Source organism: Notolabrus celidotus, chromosome 21 (assembly GCF_009762535.1).
Source record: "Notolabrus celidotus isolate fNotCel1 chromosome 21, fNotCel1.pri, whole genome shotgun sequence".
Lineage (NCBI taxonomy): Eukaryota > Metazoa > Chordata > Actinopteri > Labriformes > Labridae > Notolabrus > Notolabrus celidotus.
The window spans coordinates 24,836,318-24,863,611 of NC_048292.1; the positions used below are offsets into that span (position 1 = coordinate 24,836,318).

General features: G+C 39.7%; 1 protein-coding gene and 1 long non-coding RNA gene across 3 annotated transcripts in view; one reads left to right on the forward strand and one right to left on the reverse strand.

Annotated features, from left to right (window-relative positions):
• ano2b (anoctamin 2b) overlaps nt 1–27,294 on the forward strand; it is a 107,501-nt gene that overhangs the window by 33,171 nt on the left and 47,036 nt on the right. The window contains exons 7-15 of one of the 2 annotated variants that reach the window (XM_034674095.1): nt 1,359–1,414; nt 1,873–1,920; nt 3,452–3,516; nt 4,488–4,622; nt 8,276–8,436; nt 8,727–8,809; nt 9,041–9,130; nt 9,220–9,252; nt 13,660–13,743. In XM_034674095.1, the coding sequence (XP_034529986.1) occupies nt 1,359–1,414; nt 1,873–1,920; nt 3,452–3,516; nt 4,488–4,622; nt 8,276–8,436; nt 8,727–8,809; nt 9,041–9,130; nt 9,220–9,252; nt 13,660–13,743 (755 nt within the window). The remainder of the gene's footprint in view (nt 1–1,358; nt 1,415–1,872; nt 1,921–3,451; nt 3,517–4,487; nt 4,623–8,275; nt 8,437–8,726; nt 8,810–9,040; nt 9,131–9,219; nt 9,253–13,659; nt 13,744–27,294) is intronic. The other variant, XM_034674096.1, reaches the window with a different exon arrangement.
• Nucleotides 16,296–17,220, reverse strand: LOC117805382. The gene is made up of 3 exons (XR_004629415.1): nt 17,080–17,220; nt 16,838–16,997; nt 16,296–16,483 (listed from the first exon to the last, which is right to left on the reverse strand). It is a non-coding gene; the product is annotated as an uncharacterized LOC117805382 (long non-coding RNA).

Consider the following 27,294-nt stretch of genomic DNA (forward strand, 5'->3'; position numbering starts at 1 on the left):
AAATCAATAGAACAGTCATACAAACAAAGACAGAAATGCATTTAATTAATACTTTAAGTAGATAACCAAGGGGTGTTCAAGACACAGCACATTGAAGATAAATGTTGCACAAAGTTGGAAAAACCTAGAGTAGTCTTGAAGTACTTGTTCCTGACGGTGCAAGCCCATTTCAGTCTTTGTTCAATCCTTATTTGGTGTCCTGGATATGCAAACTAGCTACCCTCTTATCTCACTTTCCTGAAGCCTGACTCGACCGGAGTATATTTATTAAAAAGTCAACTTTATGATGCTGAATACAAACATTAGTATAATTATGTCAAGAGGACTTGAAAAAGAACTCCACTGACGTCCGTCATCCATTGAGATGTCTTAACTAAGCTGCAGGTCATCTAGCACACCCCACATTTAGGTTATTGGTTACTACCTCAGGGGTTGTGCAGTACATCGGTAGAGTTTAATGACATGCAGATAGAAATGACACGCATCTCATTTCCAGTGTCCCCCATATGTCTCATTGGCGCCCCAATCTCAGCAGAAGGTCTCAGCCAGCGGGTAGTGATGGAGCTGTAGGGGACGAGGGGGACAGAAAATAGACTTGCATCTAGTTGACCTCTATTTTTTCTCTCTTCTCATATTTGGTGTTCAGATTCTGTCACACACACACACACACACACACACACACACACACACACACACACACACACACACACACACACACACACACATACACACACACACAGTCACACAGCTCACTCCCCGCTGCCCTCCTCCATCTCCGCTACAAGTGGGTCATACTTCCTGGGTCAGGCTGAGATTGAAGAAGGGGCCTCTGGGAGTTGTGGTTGCCCCTAGCTGGTGGAGGGAGCGTTCATGCGTTTGAATGGAATGATATGTGATCTCTATCGTTTGTTTCATAATAGCACAGGTAGTCACTGCATGGCAATCAGCCCCCATTACATTAATAGATCACTTAAATGAAAGGTGAGCTGGTCAGGCGTCACTCTCTACGTGAAAACATTCAAAGACTTAAGTGATGCATACTTGACCCAATTCAAGTCTGACTAAACATGGATTGTAGGGTTGAAATGATGCAGTTAGAAATCACAGTGCTGAAGGGTGGAATACAGAATCTCAGATGAAGATGAACATCAGGTTCAGGAAGAGATAATAAAGCAAGGGACGGTACAGAGGCCCTATGTGGTCGGTCAATCAATCTTTACTTCTGTCCAATAAATACAGGAAATTAATTTCATGAGTGGTTTGAAGTGATAGTTTTGAATGCCAGAACAAGAGGAGAGACGCACTTCAGAGCTACTTCTTGTAACTCCTCTCTTTTTCTGTCTTTCTCTCTCTTCCAGGCATCAACACATTGATAGCTAAAGGCGTGTACGACTCTGCCTTCCCTCTTCACGATGTAAGTTTTGGATTTGACTTCTTTCACCACAATATGAAAAATGAAACTGACTTTGACAGTCAGTGCTTTCATACAGCAGCTTGGCCCAAAATATGACGTGGAGTCCAAATTATCTGCAGCTGACATTAATACTCTCTAAGTTAAAGCACATTGGAAGAACATCAAGGAATGGCTCTTTGATTAATGGTTCCTCCTGACTTGGTTAGGACATTAATGATACGACATTCTGTAATAAAGTAAAACAAAAGGGAGATTCAGCAATGCAATATAATGTCTGAATACAGCAAAGTTTTATCCTCTGCAGGGATTTTCAATGATTGTTTTCAGTCTGAATATACTGAGTGTATTTGCACTCTACTGTAAGGATTTGCATGTATAAGTGTCTAGTCCTTTACAGATGCTTGTTTGTTTGATTCTGTGCACTCCTCAGTTTCTCCCTCTCTCCTCTCTCTCCTCAGGGGGACTACAAGGTCATCGGACACATCGAGGAGAAGAGTGACAGACAAGTAAGTCTCTCTTTCTCTTACCTTAATCCTCTGCTTCTTTCACTCCTCGTTGTCATTTGTCTGTCTACAAAGTGTTCTCTAACATAGACACACACTGCTGCAGTACTCTAGAGTGACCTTTAGGAAGGAAAACAGTGCTTGTGCAATGACGTGTTTATTCTTATTCTTGATTTTTGATTTTTGACACAGCACCAAGAAGAAGCTTCTTTTTTTTCAGTCCTCCGTTTTGTTTCTTTGGTTTTTGGAAAGATTAAAGCTAAGTAGAATTTGGAGGAGATAAAATGTTACAAGAATAAATCTGTTATATCATTTACTAAAATGAGACAGAATCACAGGATGCCTGGTTAGTTCATCCACAAATTATGTCCATAGGGTATAAAATATTGAATCCACATAGTCAAAAGTTCAATAAACCTTTTTCTGAAGAGCAAACAGAAAGTGATCCTTCTTGTAACATATCACTGTATTAACTCACTCCTGTACCACGGCAAGGTTCAGGGGGAATCAGAATCAGAAACAGAAATACTTTATTCATTACAGAGCTCTTATAAACAGTATGTAAGAAGGTCACAATATTAATAGAAGAAGGGATAAGATAGAAGTACAAATAAAATAAAATAAAATAAAATAAAATTAAATAAAATTAAATAAAATAAAATAAAATTAAATTAAATTAAATTAAATTAAATTAAATTAAATTAAATTAAATTAAATACAATAACAATAAACTATATACAAAATATTGTTATTGTTATTATACTGTTATTGCACAGAGTTGGCCACCCAGTGTTGGCTTTTTACAATCAAGCAAACATGCATTTATCAGTCTGACTTGTCTGAAAATTGGCATGTCCTAAGAATGAAGTGGTTCCTTGCAGGGGCAGAACCATGTTTAGTATGCTGTACTCAGTCAGGTCATAACAAAGTAATATAGTGTTCTGTATAAAAGATGCCTGTCATCTAAAAGTCTAGACTCATAAACTTCCAACAGCTGAAAAGCAATGAAACCCTCACTCTCCTAAACAATGGTTTCTTCTGTCTGTCTTTTCTGAGTTTGTCTCCACCTCCCATCTGTCTAACACCGACACAGATTGGAGAGTAAGTTAAACAAATATTTCTCAGAGCTGCACAAAAAAACACTCACTGAGTTGAAATCTAAAGAATGCAGCAAAACAAAAATATATCAACTTTCCTTGTTTATTCATGATCATGACATTTATGTAATAGCCTTCAACGTCATATAAAATTCTACACTGAGATAACAATCTTTGGAAATTAGAGCAGAAGGCTTTAAAATGCCCATTGTATCCCTTTTCTCTTGGCTACAGAGTGATATTACTCAAACTGCAGTCTTTCAGCTTCATCCTCTGAGATTTAACTCAACCAATCAGATTATTCTGCCCCCAGGTCAGCTCTGCCTCTCAGGATTGTTGTTGTTTGCTACAACTGGTAAACACACAACACAACACACCACAACATAACAACAAACACCCACAGTGACTCTTGCAGTCTCTTTCCTGTTTGTTTTCAGGTGCTGCATGAAGAGTGGGCCAGATACTCTGCCTTTTACAAGTACCAGCCCATCGATCTAGTCAGGTAATGTTACATCACTGACTTTGTGTACTCTGGTATGAACATTTGTCCTTGGTAATCACATCACAAGTGGACATGGTGGTATGTTTGCAAACACCTGGTATTAAAACACATCTCAAAGTGTTGACCAAGTGGTCACTTGTAATCTGATCTTCCCCTCTCTAACTCCTTCAGAGGTTCTGTTCTGCTTTAGCAAACTGCTCATTAGGCATTATTCTGCTTATTACACTGCTGCTTTCTTAAGAATGAATAATTTCTCCCCAAGTATTCAATTATTTTAAAGGTTTTATTACCTTTGTAGAAAACTGTCAGATATACCCACAGTTATCTGTAGCCTTCCTAAGACAAGCTAAACTAGCTGTTATTACTGACACTAAACTGTACATTTACAAGGATGGTGAAGTAAAACCAGTCTGAATGAATCTTCTCTAAAGAGACTTGACTCTGTAGTGGCAATCACTGCATGGGCTCAGATCAAGGACTCCATTGTCTTCCTTTTTTGAGTTTAAGTTGTAAAATATGCTGTAAAGTTTCTGGTAAAAATGTAACTCTCACAACATCATAAAATAATCAAACATTTCTAAGATATTCAGACTAAATAGAAGTAATTTTCTAATTAAAAAGTGAGCAGGCTCTGGTTCATGGTTTTGTAATTGATACTGGATGAGTCAGTTTTTTAGAGTCAGAGTTAGTACTTGCAGTGTTTGTTGCTCAGGTCTGTAAATCCAAACAGAGCAGGCTTATTGTGAGCACAGTCCAAAGAGAGAGTGGTTTTTAAAGCTCAGCCTGATGAATGAGAGCCTTAAATAAATCACTGAACACCTCAGATTCTATTTCAGGCTTTTATTTTTAACCCAGCGCCAGGACTTTCACACCTGTGTTGCGTGCCATTTAATTCTCAGCAGTCTGTTCTGCCAAGACCGTGAACTTCACTGTAACTTTCACCACCTAATCCCTGACCTCTGACCCCACAGGAAGTACTTTGGGGAGAAGATCGGCCTGTACTTCGCATGGCTCGGTGTCTACACACAGCTGCTGATACCCGCCTCCATAGTGGGAATCATTGTGTTTGGTTATGGGGTGGCGACGGTGGATACCAATGTACCGAGGTACCACAAAAAAGGGCTGCTGCTTCTTCTGTGAGAACTTGAGTCAAATCTGACATAGCTGCATTAAAGGGGAAGTGTAGGGTTTTTAAACCTGGGATTTAAAAGACTCACAGATACAAGAATCTTTAAAACTGCTCCAGCTGATGCTTCACAATCAGAAGAGAAGAAGCTGTAAGGGCTGCAAAAAATGATTGTGGGCAAAAGTGTGTTCTCTGAAAAGTGCTTCTTTTTTGCAACTGAGAGGCTCATGTTACTGTACAGAAATAGACCTTTGTATTGTGATAATACACAGATCTGTTATAATAATGATAATAATAATAATAATAATAATAATAATAATAATAATAATAATAGTAATAATAGTAATAATAGTAATAATAGTAACTTTATTTGTATAGCACCCTTTAAAAACAAATGTTTACAAAGTGCTTTGACAAGCAGAGCATGATTCAAATAACAAATACAAATACACCGCAAAAGATGAAAAAGAATAAACCTAAATTAAACGGAATAAAGTGGTGTGACCATAGACCAATAAATTATTCTTAAAGAGGTTTTTTGAAAATAAAATAACAATGAATAAATAAAAACAAATGAATAAAATGAATGAATAAAAATGGATAAATAAGTAAAATCATTAAAGGACAATAAAAAGGTTTTCAGAATAAGAAGAGGACATCACGTCGGAGCAAATGAAAAAGGATACATTAAGAACATTAAAATAATAAATGAAAAAGAAATAATAAAACAATACATAATCAAATAAAATAACCAAATAAAATTAAAAACAATTATGACCACTTGTGGAGTGTAATGCCACCCAAACAAAAACTCTCCATTCATTTTACTGCCATACATTTTCTACGTTTTCAGTTTTTCAATCAAAAAGGTGATAACTGTACTTTATAATATTATCATAAATTATCGGCGCCGATATACAGCATTTTAACAGATATCGGCATCAGCCTTTTTTAAAAATCTGCTGGCCGATAAGAGATCAATTTAAAACTGGGTTATTTTGGCTCAAAATTCACTAAATCACGTGGCAGAAATGACACCGTCTGCAGAAACCGTAACCTAGCTTGTGTTTCATTTCTCTTGATGTTCTCATTACAGGAGACGAGCTGAGCAGCATCCGTTGTGGCCCCTACAATTACTAGTGATTTAAAACTCATACAACCACACTTCTAATAAACTGAAATATCCCCATAAACAAAGATAAGTGAAGGATTAACAATTCAGTTATATTGAAATTTTGAAAAACTTTATTTACTGTAGAAAACTTTAGAGAGCTATTTATTTAAGTTTTCATTGAACTTTATAAGACATGCTGCTGAGCCTGAGAGCTCCCTGCACTTTGTGTTAGAATTTTAAAACAAAGATGTCTATCGTCTAAGATAAAAAAAAAACTTTAACATGTTGAAAATCTGAAAAGCTGTTTAAAGGCATTTAAATGAAGTTAATTGTTGGAGTTTGTATTCAAAATTTTGACAACAATATTTCCCCTTTTACTGCAAATGAATATCGGCTCCAAGTATCGGTTATCGGCCTCATTTACTACTAATAATGGGTATCGTATCGGCCCTGAAAAAAACATATCGGTCTGTCACTACATATTATTGTAGTGGTAGTATGTGGTTTTGATCTTGAGTGCATTCCTAATATATTGTCTGCTCCATAAGTACACACAAGAGGAGCAAAACATCCTGAACACCTTTTACTCCAATACACCACCTCTATACACTATGACTTTAATAAAACATTCAAAGTACCATGATCATTTTTCTCAATATGTCAACAAAACTGAAGATGCTGAAGCAAGAGTGGGAGAGCCATTGCATTAGATTGTAAACCAGATCTGTTTAACTGTTTGATTGGAGCTGTCCTCTTAAAACCACAAGCATGGATTGTAAAAACCTGAGGAAAAGAGATGCTGTTTTAGTGCTTTAGTTCATTAGATTAGTTTGTATTATTATGTCTAGTAGTTGTTTGTAGATCCAACACAACAAAATAACAGAAAACAAACCACTTGTTAAGGTAAACCAGCAACTCTCAGCAAGGTAAACTTGCTGTAATATGTAACGATCCTGGTGGCTTTAAAAAAGCTTTGTAGCTAACGACTGTCTCTGGTCACAGAGGATCACACCTTTGAGAATCTGTTTTTTTGTCTGAGAGGGAATATTTTTTTGTTTGTTTTGAGTTTTTTAGCTTCAGTCTGTCTGTTGCAAAACAAGTGCTTTAAATAAATGTGTCTCTGCCTAGACTTTTGCCTTGAACGATCACATTGCAGCACCCACAGATTGTCTTAAAGCTGTCAGTTAGAGTGATCTACTGAGGGATTCAAAAAGTTCAGAATCAGAAATACTTTATTTATTCCTCTATACACAATAAGTTATACAAATACAGTAATAAGCTATGTATAAAATAAATCCATGGTTGAAGTCCCGGGAGATCAGGAAGAGGGCTCTCTGGTGGTCTGTCTGGAGATCAGGAAGAGGGCACTCTGGTGGTCTGTCTGGAGTCTGGCTATGGCAGCATTGATAACGTTGGACGCCGTAGTCGGGTTGGCAGAGGGGGGATGTAAACAGCTACCAGTATGACATGTGAGATCTCCCTGTGCAGATAATATGGTCGGAGGCCCACAGCGCTCTCGCTGCTATCCCGGTCTGCCCGGACAGTCTGGAAGCCGTCAATGGAGACGTTGTGGTCGGGAATATCCTGATGCAGCCACGTTTCTGTGAAGCACACCATGCTACATTCCTTAAACTCCGTCTGACTCCCGGCTAGTCCTGTTAACTCGTCCATCTTATTAGCCAGAGATCTCACGTTGCCCATGATGAGAGAGGAGAGACACGGCTTCCAGCTCCTCTCCATAAAGACTTCTTCTTCTTATACCAGCTCTCCTCCTCATAGCTCTATGCCTCTTCTGCCTCTATGCGTCCTGAATCTCCAGAGCTCTGCAGGAAAAGTTTTGCACTCCTTAGCCATTAAGACTCCAAAGCATGAAAACATTCACCCATGGGATAAAAAAAGGAAACATTAATCAAACTCAGTTTGCTTCTCAGATCAACTGAAATGAAAATAAGCATTTTGCTGACATAGACTTAAATCAGTCTACACATACCCTCCTACAGCTGTGTCAAATCAGTAAAATGTGACATTCTCCAGATGTTCACTTTAAAGCAGAGTGACAAAGACAAATAAACCTTAAAACAACATGAAATACGAACAATTTGCTCATCCTGCTTCTGCAATTTGAATACATGCACACAACTTTGCACACACAGTAGACAGGGATTGCCCAGATACCTGCTGTATCTGGCTTTAGTCATGAGTGTGTGGGAGGAACACAGAAGGTTTACCTGGCATTGTGTGTGTGTGGTGTGTGGTGTGTTTGTGTGTCACGAGGCAAAAGGTTGATAATTCAGCCTACACTGGCTAAGAATAAGGTCAGAGAAGAGTAGCTTCTAGTGTGGGTATGTGTTAAATCTCTCATTCATTTCTAATGTTCCGCTACGACCAAACTCAGAAACAGGAATGCAGAACTTTTATTGTGTATACATTTTAGTTTCATGTGCAGTTTAAAAGCTTCTTCAAGAGTGCCCTAGTCTCAAAGTGCTCTGTGACTGAAGTCTTGATTTCCTCCCCCTCAGTCAGGAGATGTGTGACGAGAGTCTAAACTTCACCATGTGTCCCCTGTGTGACGGAGCCTGCGACTTCTGGCACCTCAGCACGGCCTGTGGCACCGCCAGAGCATCACACCTGTTTGACAACCCTGCAACTGTTTTCTTCGCCATCTTCATGTCTCTGTGGGGTGAGGTTACTCAAGTGGATGGCCTACATGCAAAGATGCTCACTGACATCTATTACTTTAAATGTACTTCAGTGCATGGGACAAGTCTTACTGAGAGCACTGAGCTATATCATGACATGTTTGTGTTTTAATGAGCAGAAAATACATCCTCTGATAAAGCTACCCAAGTGGACCTTAATTTGAATTTGAATTTAATTAAAAAGTGCATCAGTCTGTCTGTTCATCAGCAGATCACGAGATGATGCTGATTATCAGGACTTCTTACTAAAACAGGACTTCTTTTTTTGTAGCTGTGCTGTTCCTGGAGCACTGGAAGCGGCGACAGATCAGTTTGAGCTTCAGCTGGGATCTTACAGGCATCGAGGACGACGAGGTACACACACAAACAAACACTCAAAAAAGCTCTAATGCACACATGTAGGCATCCAAAATGTAAAGACACTGCTGGTAGAACACTCCACACTGGCATGAGGCTGATCATTTTCTGCAAAGTTGTACAGTGAGAGACCAGACTTAAATCTTCATTTGCAACAGAAGCACGCTGATAAAGAAAACACACACATGCATCCTCATACCATCACAAACTTGACTGTTTCCCCCTCAGGAGCATCCCAGGCCGAGATACGAGACCATCCTCCTGCAGAAGAGACAGAGGAAACAGAAACAGAAGAAGAAGAAAAAGAAGAAGAGTGAGGTGGGAAAGTAAAAAGAAAAGTCATGTATGTACAGAAGGTCTGTCTGCCAGCTCAGAAGTGTAATCAAATATGAATTCCATTCTCTTAGTTGGACCTGACTGCCAATAACACTGATGAAAAGGTATTTAACAGTAAAGATAATATTTACAGTCAGTTCTTTAGGGGTTTACAACACAAACTTCCCATGAGGCATTCTGGGTGAGGGATGCTGAAACTCTCCACTTGGCCACATCCTTAAATGTAGCATCAGATGATTCCTTTATAAATCACATGGATCATAGCTGTGTTTATAAATCGTGCAGCAGACATGGAGTCTGATAATCTAATGATTGAGAATGATCTAGATTCTCTTGGTAAATTGGGTCAACCTCATCGAGTCCTGTTGGCCCATATACACTTTTTGGAAGTGACAGATGGCTTCCTGCCTCAGCCCGAATGAAGTGCGGACTAAACCACACGATACAGGATCACCCAGAACCTGATCTGAGTATAAATGTAGGAAAGTTAATTGTTTCAAGTGGTGAAAATGTCAGGACATGCCATCTGCTGGTTGTGTTTAAAGGTGTAAAGGCACCCCAGAGGAATTAGAAAAAAAAACATTACACACTTTAATCGCTGACACAGAGTGAAATTTAGTCAAGCCTGCGTCAAAGAGGAAACCTTTTCACTCTTTGTTGACTTTTATTCCATAAATATGCCTCTTCGTCATATTTCTCTTCAAGCAAACAAGAGAAACATCTCTTAAAGTTCAGAGTGAGAGAATGCACGTCCAGGACAGGATGGATCATTTTTCAAAGCATCCAAACAGAGAAACTGAACTTTTTAAGGGGACAAAAACCGGAAACAGAAAACAAGATGTGAAGTATGAGGAGGAAGAAGTTATTCTGAGTTTGCTCCTGAATCATTCCTGGGCTTGGAGTCCTAACTCAAAGTTTTAAGATGAGCCAGGAGCTCTCTGAGAGGACTCTTAGTATGTTTGTGAATACAGGCTCTGGATTTTAGTTTTGGAAGTGTAGTTGTTTCTGTTTGTTGTACGCTTCAGCCCAGGTAGTATTAACCAATCAAATATCAGCAGGCTTTGGTGAGCAAATGCTAGCAGAATGCAACCTGTTTATCACTAAATCTCACAATGTACTGGTCTCTAATATATCTGCATGAAAGTGCAAAAACTCCAAATCAAGCATCATTTCTTTCAGTTTTGTTGCCGTCTAACTGTAGCTGTATTCCCAGCAAGGTTATTATAGTTAACGAAAACTAACGAAATAACGAAAACGAGAGGTGAAAAAACATTTTCGTTAACTGAAATAAAAATAAAAACGAGGCTTCACAAAAAAACGAAAACTAACTGAAACTGTATTGTGAGTTTACAAAACTAACTAAAATAAACTAAAATGATAGAGAAAATGTCTTTAGTTTTCGTCTTAAACTCAGCATTTTGAGTGGATATGTAATAAAGTCAGAGACTGATCGGGTGGACGTCTCTGCTCTGCTCTCTGCTCTCTGCATCTGCGCGGGAGCGCGCCGAACGGAGCCTGCAGCTGACAGGCGCGCGCACTCACAGCGAGGCAGAACTGCAGGGGGATTAAATCGAGACGAACTCTCTCGCTCCGACTACCTGCCCTGTTTATAACCGTTCCTGTGTGAATGCCCAACAAGTAAGTATAATGAGACGGAGAACTGACTTTTCCTGTCCATAAGCATTCACGTGTGTTAAAACTCCCGAGAGAGAAAATAGACGCCATGAGCGCATGCGTCATCTCATATTATTAATCACCCATATGATCCTGTTGATTATTGATTATTAGTATACTTGTAGTGGTAGCATCTGAATCATTATCTCTGTATCAATGATTATTGTTTATTGCTTATTTTATTGTTAAAGATGTATCAGTGAGTCACCATATTATTTAACACTATAGAGGGTCAGTAATGCTAGCCTAAGTGTCCATATTGTGACCATCACCCTTATGTTTGTGTATTTATTTGATGTGTTTCCGACCACACTCATACCTATTCCTCTGTGGCCTCATTGGGTCTGCTGAACTGTTGTGCTGTACAAGGAGAATATTCACTAAACGGTTAAAGCTCCCTCCTGCCTCCTGTCCAGTGTGTTCTGACCGACACCCCAGGGAGAGTACTATCCTACAGAGTATCCACCAGTATTCCCTATTTTTTAGGATATGAATTTTTTGTTTGTTTTCTGCCAGTTTCACTTCATTTGGCTCATTCGCACAAGCAGGCACACGTCCACACTTTGCCTGCAGAGCGTTAATGGCAGCGAAAGTCAGGAGAAAGCGGCAGAGCCCCATTTGGGATTACTTTGAATATGACTGTCTCTGATAGGAGTAAGTGCCTTGCAATGGAAGGTGATAAAATATGTTGAAAATATGTTTCTCAAGGGGGAAAATCCCACTAATCTTAAAGTCCATTTGAAAAGCTCACACAAGACGGCTAACCTAGCATACCTTGTCAAGGCAAGAGAGAGCGGCCAGGCCCCTTACCCTGAAACAGAAGCTAACCCCCGGCCAGGCACACAGGCAAAAAAGACTAAAACTAATACTGAAACTAATAAAAACTAAACTAAAACTAAGCATTTTCAAAAAATAGAAACTAAACTAAACTAGCAAACCCGCTTCAAAAACTAATTAAAACTAAACTGAAATTGAAAACAAAAAGTCAAAACGAAATAAAAATAAAAACTAATGAAAAATGCAAAACTATAATAACCTTGATTCCCAGCATTGTTTTGTTTGTCATGTTTGGTCTTGTCCTGTTTGTTTGAGGGCATTCCACACACATAGAACCAATCTGATAGCATTGATTAGCTCTTTACAGAGCTGAGTCTGGGAGGCGTTCCTCTCATGAACCCTGACCCGTCTGTGTCAGAGAAAACACTTGATACCTGAAAATTCAGGGGAGGATGGAATGGTCCGTATCAGGATGTATTGTGTCTCCTGCTCCATATTTTGGTAAAAAAAACTAAAAAAAAACCATTTTATTTCCAATTCAAGCATCTAATCTACTCTGCCCTGTGTCGTCACAGCCATTTGGCATTTATGTTTAACTTACTGAGGTCATCATAAAACAGAAAGTAAAAATTATCAAATCAACTGCTGTCCAAACCCAAGGCATCTAAAGAGGTACTTGTTCTTAGTTGGAAATTTAACTTATAAACATAAAAAATGTTGGAACACTGCTCCTCTATCTGCATGTGCTGGAGTCGGGGGAGTCGGAGTTGTTAATACCATGGAGCTAAAAACTGAGCCTGGATTTGTTAAAGGTGTTAATGCTGTTCTAGTTGTGGTCATTAATAGCTATGTGTTAGGTTATATAACCTGTAAGCAGGATGTAAGTATTGACAAGAGGGTGTAAGAGGATAGGTAACTTCACTAAGTGCTGATCCTTCTCATGAGAACACAAGCACCCTGTGTTTATTTCAAACATTATAAATCTGCTCCATGGTGTTGTTACTCTGGCAAACTTTGATTTCATTAACTGCAAATAAATCCCCCAAAAAGTGGGGTTTTTTTGGGGTTCAACGTATGGAGCAGGCTCATAATCTCAGTGGACATACAATCATGAAAGTGTAGGCACAGACTTAATCAGTCCATTGACAGAGAAAAAAAGCGCTCGTGGAGACCTGTCACTCAGCCGCAGCCCCCAGCTGAGCGTCTCCGCTGTGAGCAACACCTTTAATCAGCTGATTCACATCCAAACATGCTTTAAACTTAAAACACCTCCCTGATAGCTGAACCAAATATGAGACCTCATGATGTTTGTTCCACGTGATACAAAATCAAAACAAAAAATGTGTTTGAGTAAGTTCTTAACAATCAATTAATCCATAGTGGATTGATTGTTGACATCCCTAGTTCATACCTATTTACAGTGAAGCTGAGACTCACCAGAAAGAGATGAAAAGGCTCCTTTAACAAAGAAATGGTGGCAATTATTTTGCAGACATGTCTGGACATATCTCTTTGCTCCGGATCACTTCTCAATTTTTAACAGTAAACAGTGCAGCAAGGAGGAAAAGGAAGCCTTAGCCAGAAGTCGCTTATTGCTAACTGCCGGCTACACTGACAAGCCTAAAAAGTTGGATATTGCTCTCAGAGACATAAGTAATAATCAGATGATGGCTTGATTTGACATGACGTGTGATCACTCTGCTTCTGGCAATGCTCATTACAGTGAAAGTTAATCACCGTTGTCAAGGGGTTTTGACCAATCAGAATCAAGCATCTTGCACAACCAGAAGATCAGTAAGAAAGCCGGGTAATAATCTATGATAATGAATGAGATTATATATGTTAAAAACAAAATGAAAGCAAACAAGATCTAAAGTGTCCATTCAACACATTTATGAGTGTGAATGTGTTTTGTACCTTTATGCATGAATGTGGTTCTTTGTGTTTTTGTGCATGTGTGTGTGTGTGCGTGTGTGTGTGTGTGTATGTTTGTGTGTGTGTATGTTTGTGTGTGTGTATGTTTGTGTGTGTGTGTGTGTCCTGTCCCCTCTGTGTTGCAGCCTGTGAAGCAGGAGGACGGGACAGTGACAGGGAAGGACAGATGGAGACAAAAACTGCTGTCTACTATGGCTGCAGGAATACCGGTAACCCCTCCTCCCCTCCACTCGCCCCCCTCTCCTATTTCCTCCTCCTCTTACCTTCCTCTTCCTTTTTCACTTCCTCTTCCTCCTTTCTTCCTCCTCCTCTCCTGCCCTCTCTCTTCTTTTCCTGCAGGCTACTGTCTATCTGTTCTTCTCTTCCTGTCCAGTCCTCTGGCTTCTTCAGTCTCGCCTCCTCAGGTATTTCTCTGTGCATCCTTCTCTGCTTATTTTTTAATTGTGATGAACTGATCGGATGCTTACGGCAAAAAAAGTTCACTTTTTAATCTTTGAATCTCAAACCAAAGGCATGATTAAACTTGTTGTAAGGTTACCTTTTATATCAGTACCCATATATCCGGCCCTGTGGCAGCTTGTCTAAGGAAAGATTTACTCCCTACATTAAATATTTCCAGTGACTGTTTTTGAAGTATTTTGAGGATTATGTAACGAGAAACATCACCAGCTGATGTCGGATCAAGTGGCACTGTTTCAATGATTGACGTCTCACTTCTGGAAGGAATCCTCTCAGTTGTTCTAGCCTACTTAAATGTAAGTTTGCCATGGAAAGCTGTTTGAGACATTTATTTGTGCAAGAAAATCTCTGCCAGCGTTGAGAGAACAGAACGTTTCTGCCTTCAGTAGAAAAGAAGACAAACCTGTTATTATGGGCAAATACTGTCAGCGTTAATGACAACAGAGGCTGTGTTTCTGTAAACTCCAGCAGGCAGATTATTTTAGTTCCAAAACAGAGTTAAACACTAAGTCCTAAAAAGCCAAACTTATTGAAATGTTACATCAAAACACCATCGTATCATTTTTTTGGAGGCACGTCAGAAGTTAATGACTTCCTTTAGAGTCACTGGCAGACAGCTGATAGGAGGAGAGACTATTAGTATGTTTTGTGGGTAGTGTGTGAGAAAATATGGGAGGGTTCACACCAAAAACAAACCCACACATGAGGCTGATTGATACATTGATTTCCCTGATTAGTCATACCTGTGGTTTAGGGTAGGGGTGAGTATTGGCAAGAACCTCACGATACGATACGCATCATGATACTTGGGTCACGATACAATAGTATCATGATATATAACGATATCACAATATTGTGATATATTGTGATATTTTACAAAGGTAACTTAGAAAAATATAGAGATGGTGTATATGTAAATCACACAATATTACTCAAAATTGAAAGGACAAATTAAGTCAAAATTATTTGATTGAAAACAACTTTTCCACTTTTTGAAATACTGAAGTCATATTTTAGTTCCAACTCGGCTAAAATGTGAATTTTTAGTTTTACAAAAAAACAATATTAAGAGTTGAAATATCGATATTATATCGGAGATCAAAGTATCGCGTTATATTGCTGTATCGATATTTCTTCACACCTCTAGTTTACCCAAGAGTACCCTACTGCAGGCAAGATGGCGCCGCCACAACATCCACACCGGAAGTCCATACCGGAAGTCCATACCGGAAGTTACAAAGCTAAAAACGTTGCAATAACATCCACACCGGAAGTCCATACCGGAAGTTACAAAAATAAAAGCCTTCAAAAAAATAAAAGCCTTGAAAAACAGGAACGTGAACGCAAAATAAAAGCCTTCAAAAACACGTAGGTTTACGCGTAATTCTATGAACTTTTTTGCACTTACATTTTAATCGTATCAGTATTATTGACTAGTTGATTGACTCAAAAAGTGTATAGGCTGTTGAGAATTCAAGTTACTTAGAAGCCTGCACGAATCACTAAGTTATAGTGTTAACGTCTCAGCCATGCACAGCCTTTTGTTCCGAGTGTGTGTTGAAATACTTAAAGCTGATTATGATGCTGCCGTGATGACATCTGCATATGCCTCTCTTGTTTTGTCTGGGTCATATGTTATTTTATGTTGTGTTAGCCTGACTGTACCTCACCTGCCCACCAGTTCCCTGTGGTGTGTGTCCTGCCCCTGCACACCTGCTTCCCTTTGACTGATTCCCCCAGTGACCCCTCTTCCTTCCTGCACAGCTGTTCCCCACAGGTTCATTATGATAACTGTGCAGCGTGCAGGAGTCTCTTTCCATGGGGACTTGTCACATTATCTAAGTTTGCTGTAGTGTTTGTTCCAAATTACCTTGCATGCTGTCTGCCTATGTGATCACATGTATAGATTAATGAATGAATGAAATACAGATCCAGAGTAGATCCACAGTCACGAGAGAAGAGCAGAATGTTATCTATGGTGCAGGGGCGAGTGGAGGAGGAAAATGTAGAGGTGTGTGGTTTCTTTTTTAACATAATTTGTAACACGTTACAATGACACAGTGACAGGGGTGTTCATTAACCACAAGAACAAACGGAGGGAATGGTTTCTCCTTCTATTTTGAGACATTAGATGGGCGTAAACACTCTGAGCTTGTCAAACAGTTTTATTCAGATTGAATGCTTGATGCATGTACACCAATGTCTTAACAAGATCACTTTATTTGGCGTCCATGAAAACATTGAAGTTGGAACCTTCAATTAGAATGACTAGAAAAACTGCAAATGTATACATAGCTGTTGTAAAATCCGCAGGAGGGTGGGCCTCTGGTGAGGGCGGTTGAGAGGGTGGAACCGATACTTCAGACTTATTTTGGCACTCCTTGAGGTGTGTTGTTATGGAGTCTTTGCGGATGATTGTGGTTAAACAAAATGGGCAGTGAAAATGGCTTCCATCTCTGCAGTGGAGATTGCATCTGCAGATCATCATTTCTAAAAAAAGGCGAGAGTAATTGTTTTTAAAAAATCATCCAGTATCTGAGAGAAACATTTTCATTTAACATCATATATTAAAATATAAAAATAAATAAAGTATATACAGATGTATCTTTCCTTACTATAAACAGTTACGTCTATTTCAAAAAGTGAAACAATTCCCCTGAGTGCTGCGAGGGATCACTTGAAAGAAACTTGCTTTATGTGATAAGCTTATAAACAGTTGCAAAGGAGTGCAACAACAATATAACACTGGTTAAAGTATGACCTTAGACATGCAGAAACCAAGGTATCGTTAAAAATGACATGTGAAGGTATATGATCTCAAAAAGAAAATTTTTAAGGCCATACCCATGAAATGCACTGCATTTGTCACATGAGCTTCCAGGTGCCTCTTGATGACTCCTGCACTCCGTGTGGTGAAGCTGGGGCAGAGGGGACAGCCAAAGTGGGATGGTGACACACTTGTGTACTCCAACCCCTGGTCTCCTTCAATAATCGACGGATGCATCTGGAAGAAAGGAATAAATATACATTTCAATACGCAAGCACACGCACACACAATGGAAGGAGCAGTGTGCATGTGTGTTCACTTTAATTATTGGAGTGTCGTGTCTCGAGAAGGCTGTTTTATCGCTAGCTTTCTGCTAATTGATTTAGCAGCGACAGACTAATGCAATCAATACGCTACACGAAGAAGAAACTTCCAGTTCGAAGCATCCGGCATTGGGTAGAGAGGGGGTTAAAGAATCACTTCCGGTATGGACTTCCGGTATGGACTTCCGGTGTGGATGTTGTGGCGGCGCCATCTTGCCTGCAGTAGGGTGCCTCTCCTAGTTTAGGGTGGTTTTAACATGGCCGCCAGTGTTAATGAAGCGTTTGTTACCAAATCAGTCAGTCGTGTAAGTGGTTTGGTTCAGTTTTGCGGCATCGGACCTGAAACAAACGACAGTATACTACAAGTTTGTTTAAAGGTTTTTGCAGCTAAAGGCAGCAACACGACCGACTTATTTCAACATCTCAAACAGAAACATGCAGCCGAGTGGAGGCAGTGTGTCCCACTACGAGATGCACAAGACCACTAAAGACCACAAACATCCGTTATAGCATTAGCCTGCATTAGACAAGTCGTTTTCCCACTTCATGACATATGACACAATGCATTTACGCTGCATATCGCTACATGCTTGAAACTTTTATGCTATTACTATACTATTATAAGATACTAAGTATTTTGCTGACGTTGCTCTGCCTCATCTGTACAAGTGTACACGTGAAACGGTCGCAAGAGAGCTGGAGGGATGTCTTTTAATTCCACTACAGCAGACAGTCCAGTCAAATCCTGTTTAATTTAAGATAAGAAAAGATATTACTTTATTGATCGTCGGGGGAAATTCGGTTGTTGCAGCAACCCAGACATGTAAAATGAAACAAGTAAAAATAGATATATAAAGATAGAATAAAAATGTTAGATACAGTTGTGCTCATCAGTTTCCATACCCTGGCAGAATTTGAGTTTTTTTGGCCATTTTTCTAATATGAATGATAAGAGAAAAACTTTTTTTTCACTCATTCTTAGTGGTTGGGGAAAGCAAAATTTTTATGAAACAACTGTGTTTACTCTTTTTATATCATAAAGACAACAGAAACTAACCAATAAATCATAAATTCTGCCAGGGCATGTAAACTTATGAGCACAACTGTATATACGTATGTTACAAATTGTGTAAATAGTGGTAATTACAGGCAGTATGTCTGTATTAAAATATAATCAGTAGTGACCTAAGACTGTATAAATAATGGACGTAGAAACCGTGATGTCACCCATCTGTTCCTGAGCGCTGTTTTGAAGCCATTCGACGGCAGCAGCCATATTGGAAGTGCGGAACTCAACCGGGCAGAGTGTGACGTAAAGAGGCGGGGTTTGAGCCTCCGAGCCAACAGCTGTGTGTCCCCTTCCGGGAGTCAAGTCAGTCATGTCCTTATTTGGGCAAAAACTCATAATCTTAATATCTTCTGAGCCGTTGTGTTAGAGAAACATTCACCCCCCGTACAGTGTGTGCCGAGACAGAAATTAGCCACGTAGAGCCAAGCCGTTTTTTGAACCAGACTGTAAACATGTTAATTACTGCTGTAAAGATCGTCTTCTTTGAATGGGTGTGTATGTGGTTTCTGGTGTTTCTGCAGACAGCCTCAAGCGGATTCTCCATGAATTGCAGTTTGTAACACTTCCACAGGGGCTTCATATTTTGAGACCGGAGGTTGCTGCTTGGTAGTGACAGGTTGACATGGAGTGATTATGGTTTGGTTATGACAGATTAAGCAATGTCATAAAGAAATATGCTATATAATATGGCTGTACCATACCATACCATCTTCCTCCACTTATCCGGGTCCGGGTCGCGGGGGCAGCAGTCTCAGCAGGGAAGCCCAGACACTCCTCTCCCCGGTCACTTCCACCAGCTCTTCTGGGAGGATACCGAGGCGTTCCCAGGCCAGCTGAGAGATATAATCTCGCCAGCATGTCCTGGGTCTTCCACATGGCTTCCTCCCAGACGGACATGCCTGAAACACCTCCCCAGGGAGACGTCCGGGAGGCATCCTGAACAGATGCCCGAACCACCTCATCTGGCTCCTCTCTATGCGGAGGAGCAGCGGCTCTACTTTGAGCCTCTCCCTGATACCTGAGCTCCTGTTCCTCTCTCTAAGGCTGAGCCCAGACACCCTGCGGAGAAAGCTCATTTCAGCCGCTTGTATTCGCGATACGAAGTAGTATAATATGACTGTGTGAAGATAAAGAGAATAGGAAAAATTACTATATAATAGTACCATTATCAGTTGTAGTCAACAATAATGATGTAATATGACAAAATATAATATAATATAATGTTTATTTATAACATAACATGAAGAAGCCACCAATGCTTTTTCTCCATGCAGTCAAACCTCCATTCAGCTTTTTATCTTTGGTTCAAAAACATGAAAAAGTGTTCGACCTGTTCCGTCACCTCAATGTAGTTTATACATAGATCCGTACATACCTGCAGGTAACTGAGTGCATATTGATCCAACATCGAAAAACCGGCAGAGCAATTACACAACTTGATTACACCCTGTTTGAGTAACATTCAGCCTTCATGTGTTCAGTATGAATAAATGACTTCAGCGTGAGATCAGATATTAAACAGCTGTAATCCCACTTTAGAAAGAAAGAGTCATTATTTAGAGGGATTACAGCAGAGTATATTATCCACAGGTGTTACTAATAACATCAATGACAGCTTATGCTGCTGCCTGAACAGCTGATACATTTACTGAAACATCATAATGGAACTGAGCCGTCGTTTAATAATGTCAGAAGTCACACCTGTGTTTCTCCTGTGACAGCGGGTTCATATGTTTGCTGTGAATTATCATTTGAATGGTAGAGTTATATTCCTGCACCTGCTGCTTCGTAAACATGAGAACTTTCCAATCTGAGACACTAAATTAAAAAAAGGTAAAGAGTTTAGAGTAGATGAAGAGAAAAAGGACAACAAGAGACGAACAAATAAACAGAGGGAGACTTGGAGGAGTGGAGGGATGGAGAGAAACAGAGGGAGGGAGGGAGGGAGGCTGAGTGGGAGTCAGGCACGCTGGGCAGGAAGCCAGGGGTAAGATTAGAGAATGTCGCTATGGCGACACAGAACTCTCTCTCTCTCTCTCTCTCTCTCTCTCTCTCTCTCTCTCTCTCTCTCTCTCTCTCTCTCTCTCTCTCTCTCTCTCTCTCTCTCTCCCTCTCCCTCTTTCAAACACACACACACATACATAAACTTGATTTGTAACCTGGGGCAGTAAAATGTGCTTAAGAATCCGATCTACTCTTACAAAGCAGAGGTGTTTACTTGTTTCAAAGAGGTCGGGTTACAGAACATTTCCACAACATCATTTTGTCTGAACCGTTCTCACTCTGAGGTAGTCTAGAAGCTGTGTGAACATCTGTAAGCACTCAATAACTAAACAGACCACAAGTTTGGCTGCTAGAGTAACAGCAGGTAAAGGATAATTTACAGTGAGTAGCTATATGAAATAGAATCCTGACAGGGTGAGACAAGACCCTGACTCAATCAGAGGAGTCTTATCCACCAATTCAAACAGCTTTATTGACATGAAAGTTAGGCTCGGTATACAGTATCCAGCTCACTATACATTATCTAACTATTAACCTGCTACCAGCTAATGAATCATGTTAATATTTTCCTTCATGGTAACGTCTAAAACAGGGGCGTCAAAATAATTTCAGTTCAGGGGCCACATACAGTCCAAGTTGATCTGTAGTGGGCCGGACCAGTAAAATCATAACATGATATGAATAATAACAACTCTACATTTGTCCTTTTGTTTTAGTACAAAAAAGTACATTCTGAAAATGTTCACATTACATGAACTATCTTTCTACAAAAACAGCTGTTGTAATTTTCTCTATCATGAGTCTGATAGTGGGGCTGAATATTTTACTCTTTAAGCCCTGAAGCCTGCTGCGAACACACCGAACACACAGGCTACCCATTCACCCGACACAGAGTGTAATGTTTACTGCAAAAGAACAGATAGATTATAATAATAAAGAAGGTAAAGTTGACTATTTTGGACCCCTCAGCTCCAGCATGAACACTGTGCTTGCTGGACAGTGTTGTATGCAGGGGTGTAGTGCTAATGTTAGTAGTTAGTGGATCATCTTATAGTGCTCTAAAAAGTCTGCATGAATCTCAACCGGATTATGCAAACAGCAAGTCATCTATTTCCTCACTTTGAAAAAAAAGTCCTGGAAAAAAAGCCCCGTTCAGGTGCGCTCCGTCAGCACTATGATTGTATGTGACCCCCAGAGGACAAATCTGAAACAGTAGTTACTTTTATTAAGTATTAGTGTCTTCTCTGTAATTTTTTCACTTTGCAAAGTTGTTCCACCGGCTGGTTTTGGCCCGCGGGCCGCATGTTTGACACCCCTGGTCTAAACATTAGTGTTTTTCGGTCTGCATTCTTAACAGAGGCAGAAAAGAACAGCAGCACCTGTTTAAGGTCCTCTTCCCCTTTGTTTTTCTGTTGGCGTTTTCTTCTCATCTATCAGCACCATAGCCCTGCCAAAGCTCGTACTGGGTTGTGGTTTGTGTTTGCTCTGTGGTCGACATCTCTTTTACTCAGCTCCATGTGTGTTTTAACATCCCTCACTTATTTCTGCAGTTTCCCTCCTTGTTTTCTCTGCTGGTGACTTGCCGGCCTTTAATCATTTAACTAAAGTTTTGTTCTCTCCAAATAAAGCGAGAGCAATTTTTTAAATCATCCTCCATGTAATTTAACAATGCTATGTGGAACTAACTTCTTGCCACATTGTCAACAGGAAGAGGTGAAATGTTAGCTTTATAAAGATTTCAACATTTCAAAAGATTTATTTGATATGTGTGTGATCAGGTTTTCCCTGGCATCCCTTTGGCTATTCAGAATTAATGACCCTTGTTATGGGATCTGACCAATCAGCATCAAGTATATAAAACAGTATATGGGTGATGAGTGAGACAGATGTGTATGTATAAGAATGAAAGAGCTTTGATACCTGTCTTTCCTTTCTTTCCTTCTTATACCCCACACTCACTCTTTGTTCTGTTTGATGATAGAAGTGAGCTTTAACTTGCTCTGTTATTGACGACATTTACGATACAAAAAGCTGCTATTGCATAATTAATCTGACTAATTAATGACTTTGAAAGTGCCAGACCATAATATAACAGACCTGCAGTTCATTTTTGTCTCTGTGATTTATGAACAGACGCTTTGTCTATTCATCCTTGCCTTCACAGCTCTCTTAATGTGGAGCTGTCAGAGTTCATGACATGAAACATGTCTAAACATTTAAATAAAGGGGGATTCTTCATATTTAACTGCTGTAAAGTTGGGACAAGCACTTACGTAGACTTTTGTAATCCTTGAGAGCATCCGTGGCCTTCAGAGCAGGATGCTGGAGTCAGTCAGAGTTGGGATGCTGAGAGAAAACCAGTCTCTAAAATGTTGTCATAAACAATGAAGGATGACAGAATGCTCAGCATCCTGAGTTGAGTTTGTTCCAGATAGATGGAGGATGCCACCTGCCTGTTGTGTTTGTATGTGTAGAGACATATTTGAGTTGGTTGATTCGTTTCATATACTCTCATTGTTGCCTGGCTTGAGTGATCGGCAAGTCATGATCCTGGAAAACAGGGTGTACTCGTGGAAAGTTAAAGTTTGGGAGAGATAGAGAGGAGGATCAACAGAGGGAGGTAGTGCAATGGAGAAGTAAAGCATGTGAGTGAGCCTCTGACACTCCCCAACACTTTCTGTGTTTGGCTTTCCTCAATGAAGGTAACGAGATAAATATAACACCTGACCCATTTACTGCTACCTTTTCTGTGAAGGGTGTCCCCATCACACACACACACACACACACACACACACACACACACACACACACACACACACACACACACACACACACACACACACACACACACACACACACACACACACACACACACGCACGCACGCACACACACACTCACACATCTCCACTCTGGAGGCATTTTTGTCCTTCACTAAGTCACTCCTTCAGGGTCATTAACCTGTTTGGGTGTAAGTTTGTGTGTAAGAGAGAAAATAGCCTGAACAGAAAACTTCTGGGTATCCTTCTTGAAATTGAGGCTGTGGCCTAAAAAGTAGCTCTTAAGGGTGAATATAAAACTCTCAAAAGACAGAGAAGTGGTCAGAGTATGAGAGACGTTCAGTCCTCCAAATGTCCTCCAGATTATCACCCTCTCTCCCTCTGAAGTGTGTCATAGATTGCTGGCTTTAACAGTGGATGTATGTACCCTTTATATGGACCACATTTTTCCACATAAATTATTGATTTCCAATATCTGGAGGGAGAACCGCGTGTTGGAGTGTAACAGGTTTGCGGTCTAATCAAGAAGCTCATTAGCTTTGTAGCTGATTACCCTTTTAACACTTTTACCTGAGAAGGTAATTTATTCTGTCATGCAACTACAAATGTGGTCTAAGCAGGATCCTCACATGTTTTCAGTCAGTCTCAGAGTCTCCAATGTGTCATGTAAAAAGAGTTTATCATTTATCGGTTGGAGGTAAGGTGTGCATGTGTCAGGGGTGGTTTAAAAGGAGACATTCAGGGAACTTTAGAAGCTGGTTGGAAGAGTGCACTGCAAAAACTCAAATCTTACCAAGTGAAATTGTCTAATTTTTAGTCAAAATGTCTTCTCCCACTTGATTTAAGATCAATTTACCTAACAAGTAATATTTGAGCAAGATAGAGGGACTTTTTTTAAGACAATGCATCTTGAGTATCTTGTTAAGTCAAATAATCTTGAAATGATCTTGTTTTGAGTTGTAATTTAGAAGAAACAAGGTTTAATTTACATTTCAGACATTTTTCAAGCTGACATCTTATTTGTAGAAGATGGATAATCTTGATTTAAGACAAACCCTTTACTTGATTTAAGTAAATGCATTTCATTGGAGAATCTATCAGAAAACAGATCCATTGATAAAAGAAAGAAAGAGAAAGAAAGAAAGAAAGATGGAAGGAAAGAAAGAAAGAAAGAAAGAAAGAAAGGTTGTTTTTATTAAGGGTGGGTTTCAGTTTTCAGACACTGTTTCTTCTAAATCATACAAAAATATCCATCCTCAAACTACATGCACACAATGAAACACCTACTTTAGAGCATAGCTGGCTTATCCTAAAAAACAACACGACTGAATATTAGTATATCCAGCTCACTATGAGAAGACATTACATCTCAAAATGCTCAAATTAAACTTTGTAAACTTATTTCAAGATGGTCTTAAACCTAGAGAAGTGCCGCTATAATACAACTCAAAGTAAGGTGAATATATCTCAAATGAAGAAGTTGACATGAATTTTTACTGGTAAAATATTGCTTAAAATAAGTTTTCCCTGCTAATTTTAAGATCGCAGTTTTCTGAATATTACGTCTTATTTTAAGAAATCTTACCAAGCAAATTTTCACTACTTCTATTGGCAGATTTTTTGGCTTATTTCAAAATAAAAGTACCTTGAAATAAGGTTGTTTTCTTGTTTTTGGAGGGGCATTTTTTTCCAGAGTGATAGTTGATTTGAATGATTTGTGAATTAGCTTGTTCACTTGTTAAAAATCCCCAGCATGTCCTTAAGAAATACTGAGGAAATGGAGAATTACTGAAACAGATTAAACATAGTTCTGTCATAAAACTAATTTGGGGTCTAGACTCTGGCCTCATCACTCCTCACAGATTTATTTAACATGTGGAAATTTGAGGACTGATGAGATACAGTCTGAAACCCTCTGCCTGGAGCCTGCAGGTGGATGTTGAGGTAATGGTGAGGCAGAGTATGAGAGCAGTCGTGATGATGAGGGTTAGGTTTCATGTGAAATCTGTGCAGCTTGAGTCACCTGCCTGAACTGGCCTGTAAGTGTTGCTCTATTTTTTCTTTTACTGATCAGTCATCAGGCTAGAGATGCAGATAGAAGTAGTTAAGTTTCATCCAGCCATTGTGCTTCGAGTGTGTCCTGCAGCTTGCAATGTCCCTCTGTATGCACTAGAGGGTGCTGCTGTGTAACTTGTAAGAATATTCAAGGTGCCTGAGTTCTTCTCAGCCCATCACTGAGCTCTGTGGGACTGTGAGTGTGTGCATCCTCTAGTGTGTGAGATTCCAGCTTGTCTCTGACTGTCCATGTATGTATGAGAGTGTATACCAGCTAATGGGGTCACATATCTCAGGAGGAAGAGGCAACATTTGTTTTTACAGAGATCAGGCCGTATTTAAGCAGAGGCAGGTCAGTGAAGTGGCATTTCTTTTTGATGCAAGTAGGTCAACGTTTTCCACTGGGAACTTCAGAAACATGCCACACACACTCGTTGAGTGAATATGAGGAGAATGTCAGAAGGTTAGAGGACATCTAAAATATGTCATATGTTAGTTTTCATCCTTTTTCAGACCATTTAGTAGTTGTATAATATAGTCGTTTGCAAATGTGAAGCTGTCCTGTTCATGGCAGTTATTTGGCACTTAGTCCTGAATGCACAGGTCAAAAGTCTTAATGTTGCATGGAGGAGGGTCAGAAATCAGAAAATGAAAGCTGACAAAGAGCTGTTAATGACTCAGTTACTTTTAGTGATGACCGTTAACAAGCGTCACACTGTTTCCTCTTAAAGGTTGGTACCATGTATGTGAGGTAACACTGATTTAATCCAGTTTTTGGGGAACAGTTTGGCATTTGTTGTCTTAATGGCTGGGTTAGCTAGGAGATGTTTAGTAACATTAGAGGAAGGGAAAAAAGACTTTCCAGAGTTCCTGAGGCTTACTAAATTACACATCACACCTTGTATATTTTGTCTGTACATAATCTAAAGAGTAAGAAGGCTATGTGGCAGATTTATGGCAAATAATGTGCTTAACCCCAAACCTTAAGCAGCCTAACCTAACTAAAGTTCAGCTAGCTGACGTTGCTGTTATTACCTTTGATAAACTGGACATTAACAGTGACGGTGATGTGAAACATGAGGGTACGTTTTGTAGAAACACATTTGTCAAGATGATACAAAGGGTGAGAGCATAGTCTGTATAAATAATGGATGTAGTATCCGTGATGTCACCAATCTGTTTCTGAAGCGCTGTTTTCAGGCCAATCGGTGGCAGCCATATTGGCAATGTTGAACTCAAAACAACTGCTGTTGAGTGAGTGTGACATAAAGAGGCGGGCTTTTAGCCTCCTAGCCAACAGCTACAGTGTTCCCACCTATCAATCCATTCAGCTGTGCCTCTCAAAATGAAAAACTTGTAATATAAATATCTTCAAAATTGTGCTGATCGAGAAATGATCTATCCAGACTACACTGGTCTTTTGAACCAGGCTGTGAACATGTTTATTTCTGCTGTAAGATCGTCTTCTTTGAATGGGTGTGTATGTGGTTTCTGGTACTTCCGGAGCCAGCCTCAAGTGGATCATCGATGAACTGAGCACTTCCACATTGGCCTCATACTTTTAGACCGGAGGTTGCTGCTTGGGTGAGAGTTATACATATATTTGCATTATTAGGGGCACGGCTTAGCTGATGGACAGCTCACCTCAGCTCCCCCTATTTCCAGTTTCAAGGTTGATCAAAAGTTTGGTTTAGTCAGCCTACCTTCATTTGGCTTCAGACACCAATGTGTGATGTCCCAGAGACTGAGCCCATAAGTTTTTTGTTTGCTTGTCATAACAGCGACCTGCTAACGAGAAACAACTATACTGTAACGTTATAACGACCAATCAGAATCAAGTGCTTAACCATAAGAAGCAGAGCTGTCTTTCTCATGGCTGTACATAAGCATCATATGGAGTGTTTGTACAGAGGCGGTCTTGATCTTTTCATCTTAGTCTCTGCAACAAAGACTTGAGTATTTTTTCAACATTTTGAACAATTTGTTTTTGTGATCAACAAATAGAAAATGAAGCATTGTTTTTCAAGCATGGGTCTCTAAATCAAGGCATGACTCAGCATAAATTAGGCTGAAAATTGGAAAATCAAACTTTCAATCTCTGCAGGTTTTCATAGAAACGGCTCCACCAGGCAGAATCTGCTTTTATGCAGTGTTGATGTTAACTGGGGCTCGTCTCTGTGTTTCACAGTCCATGGAATGAAAACATTTGTTCTGCGCTGGTCTCTAAATGTAGGATGCAGACTGTAAAACGGTCTATTGTGCCTCTTTATGTCTCTCTTATGAGACGTAGTAACACTTCCTGTGG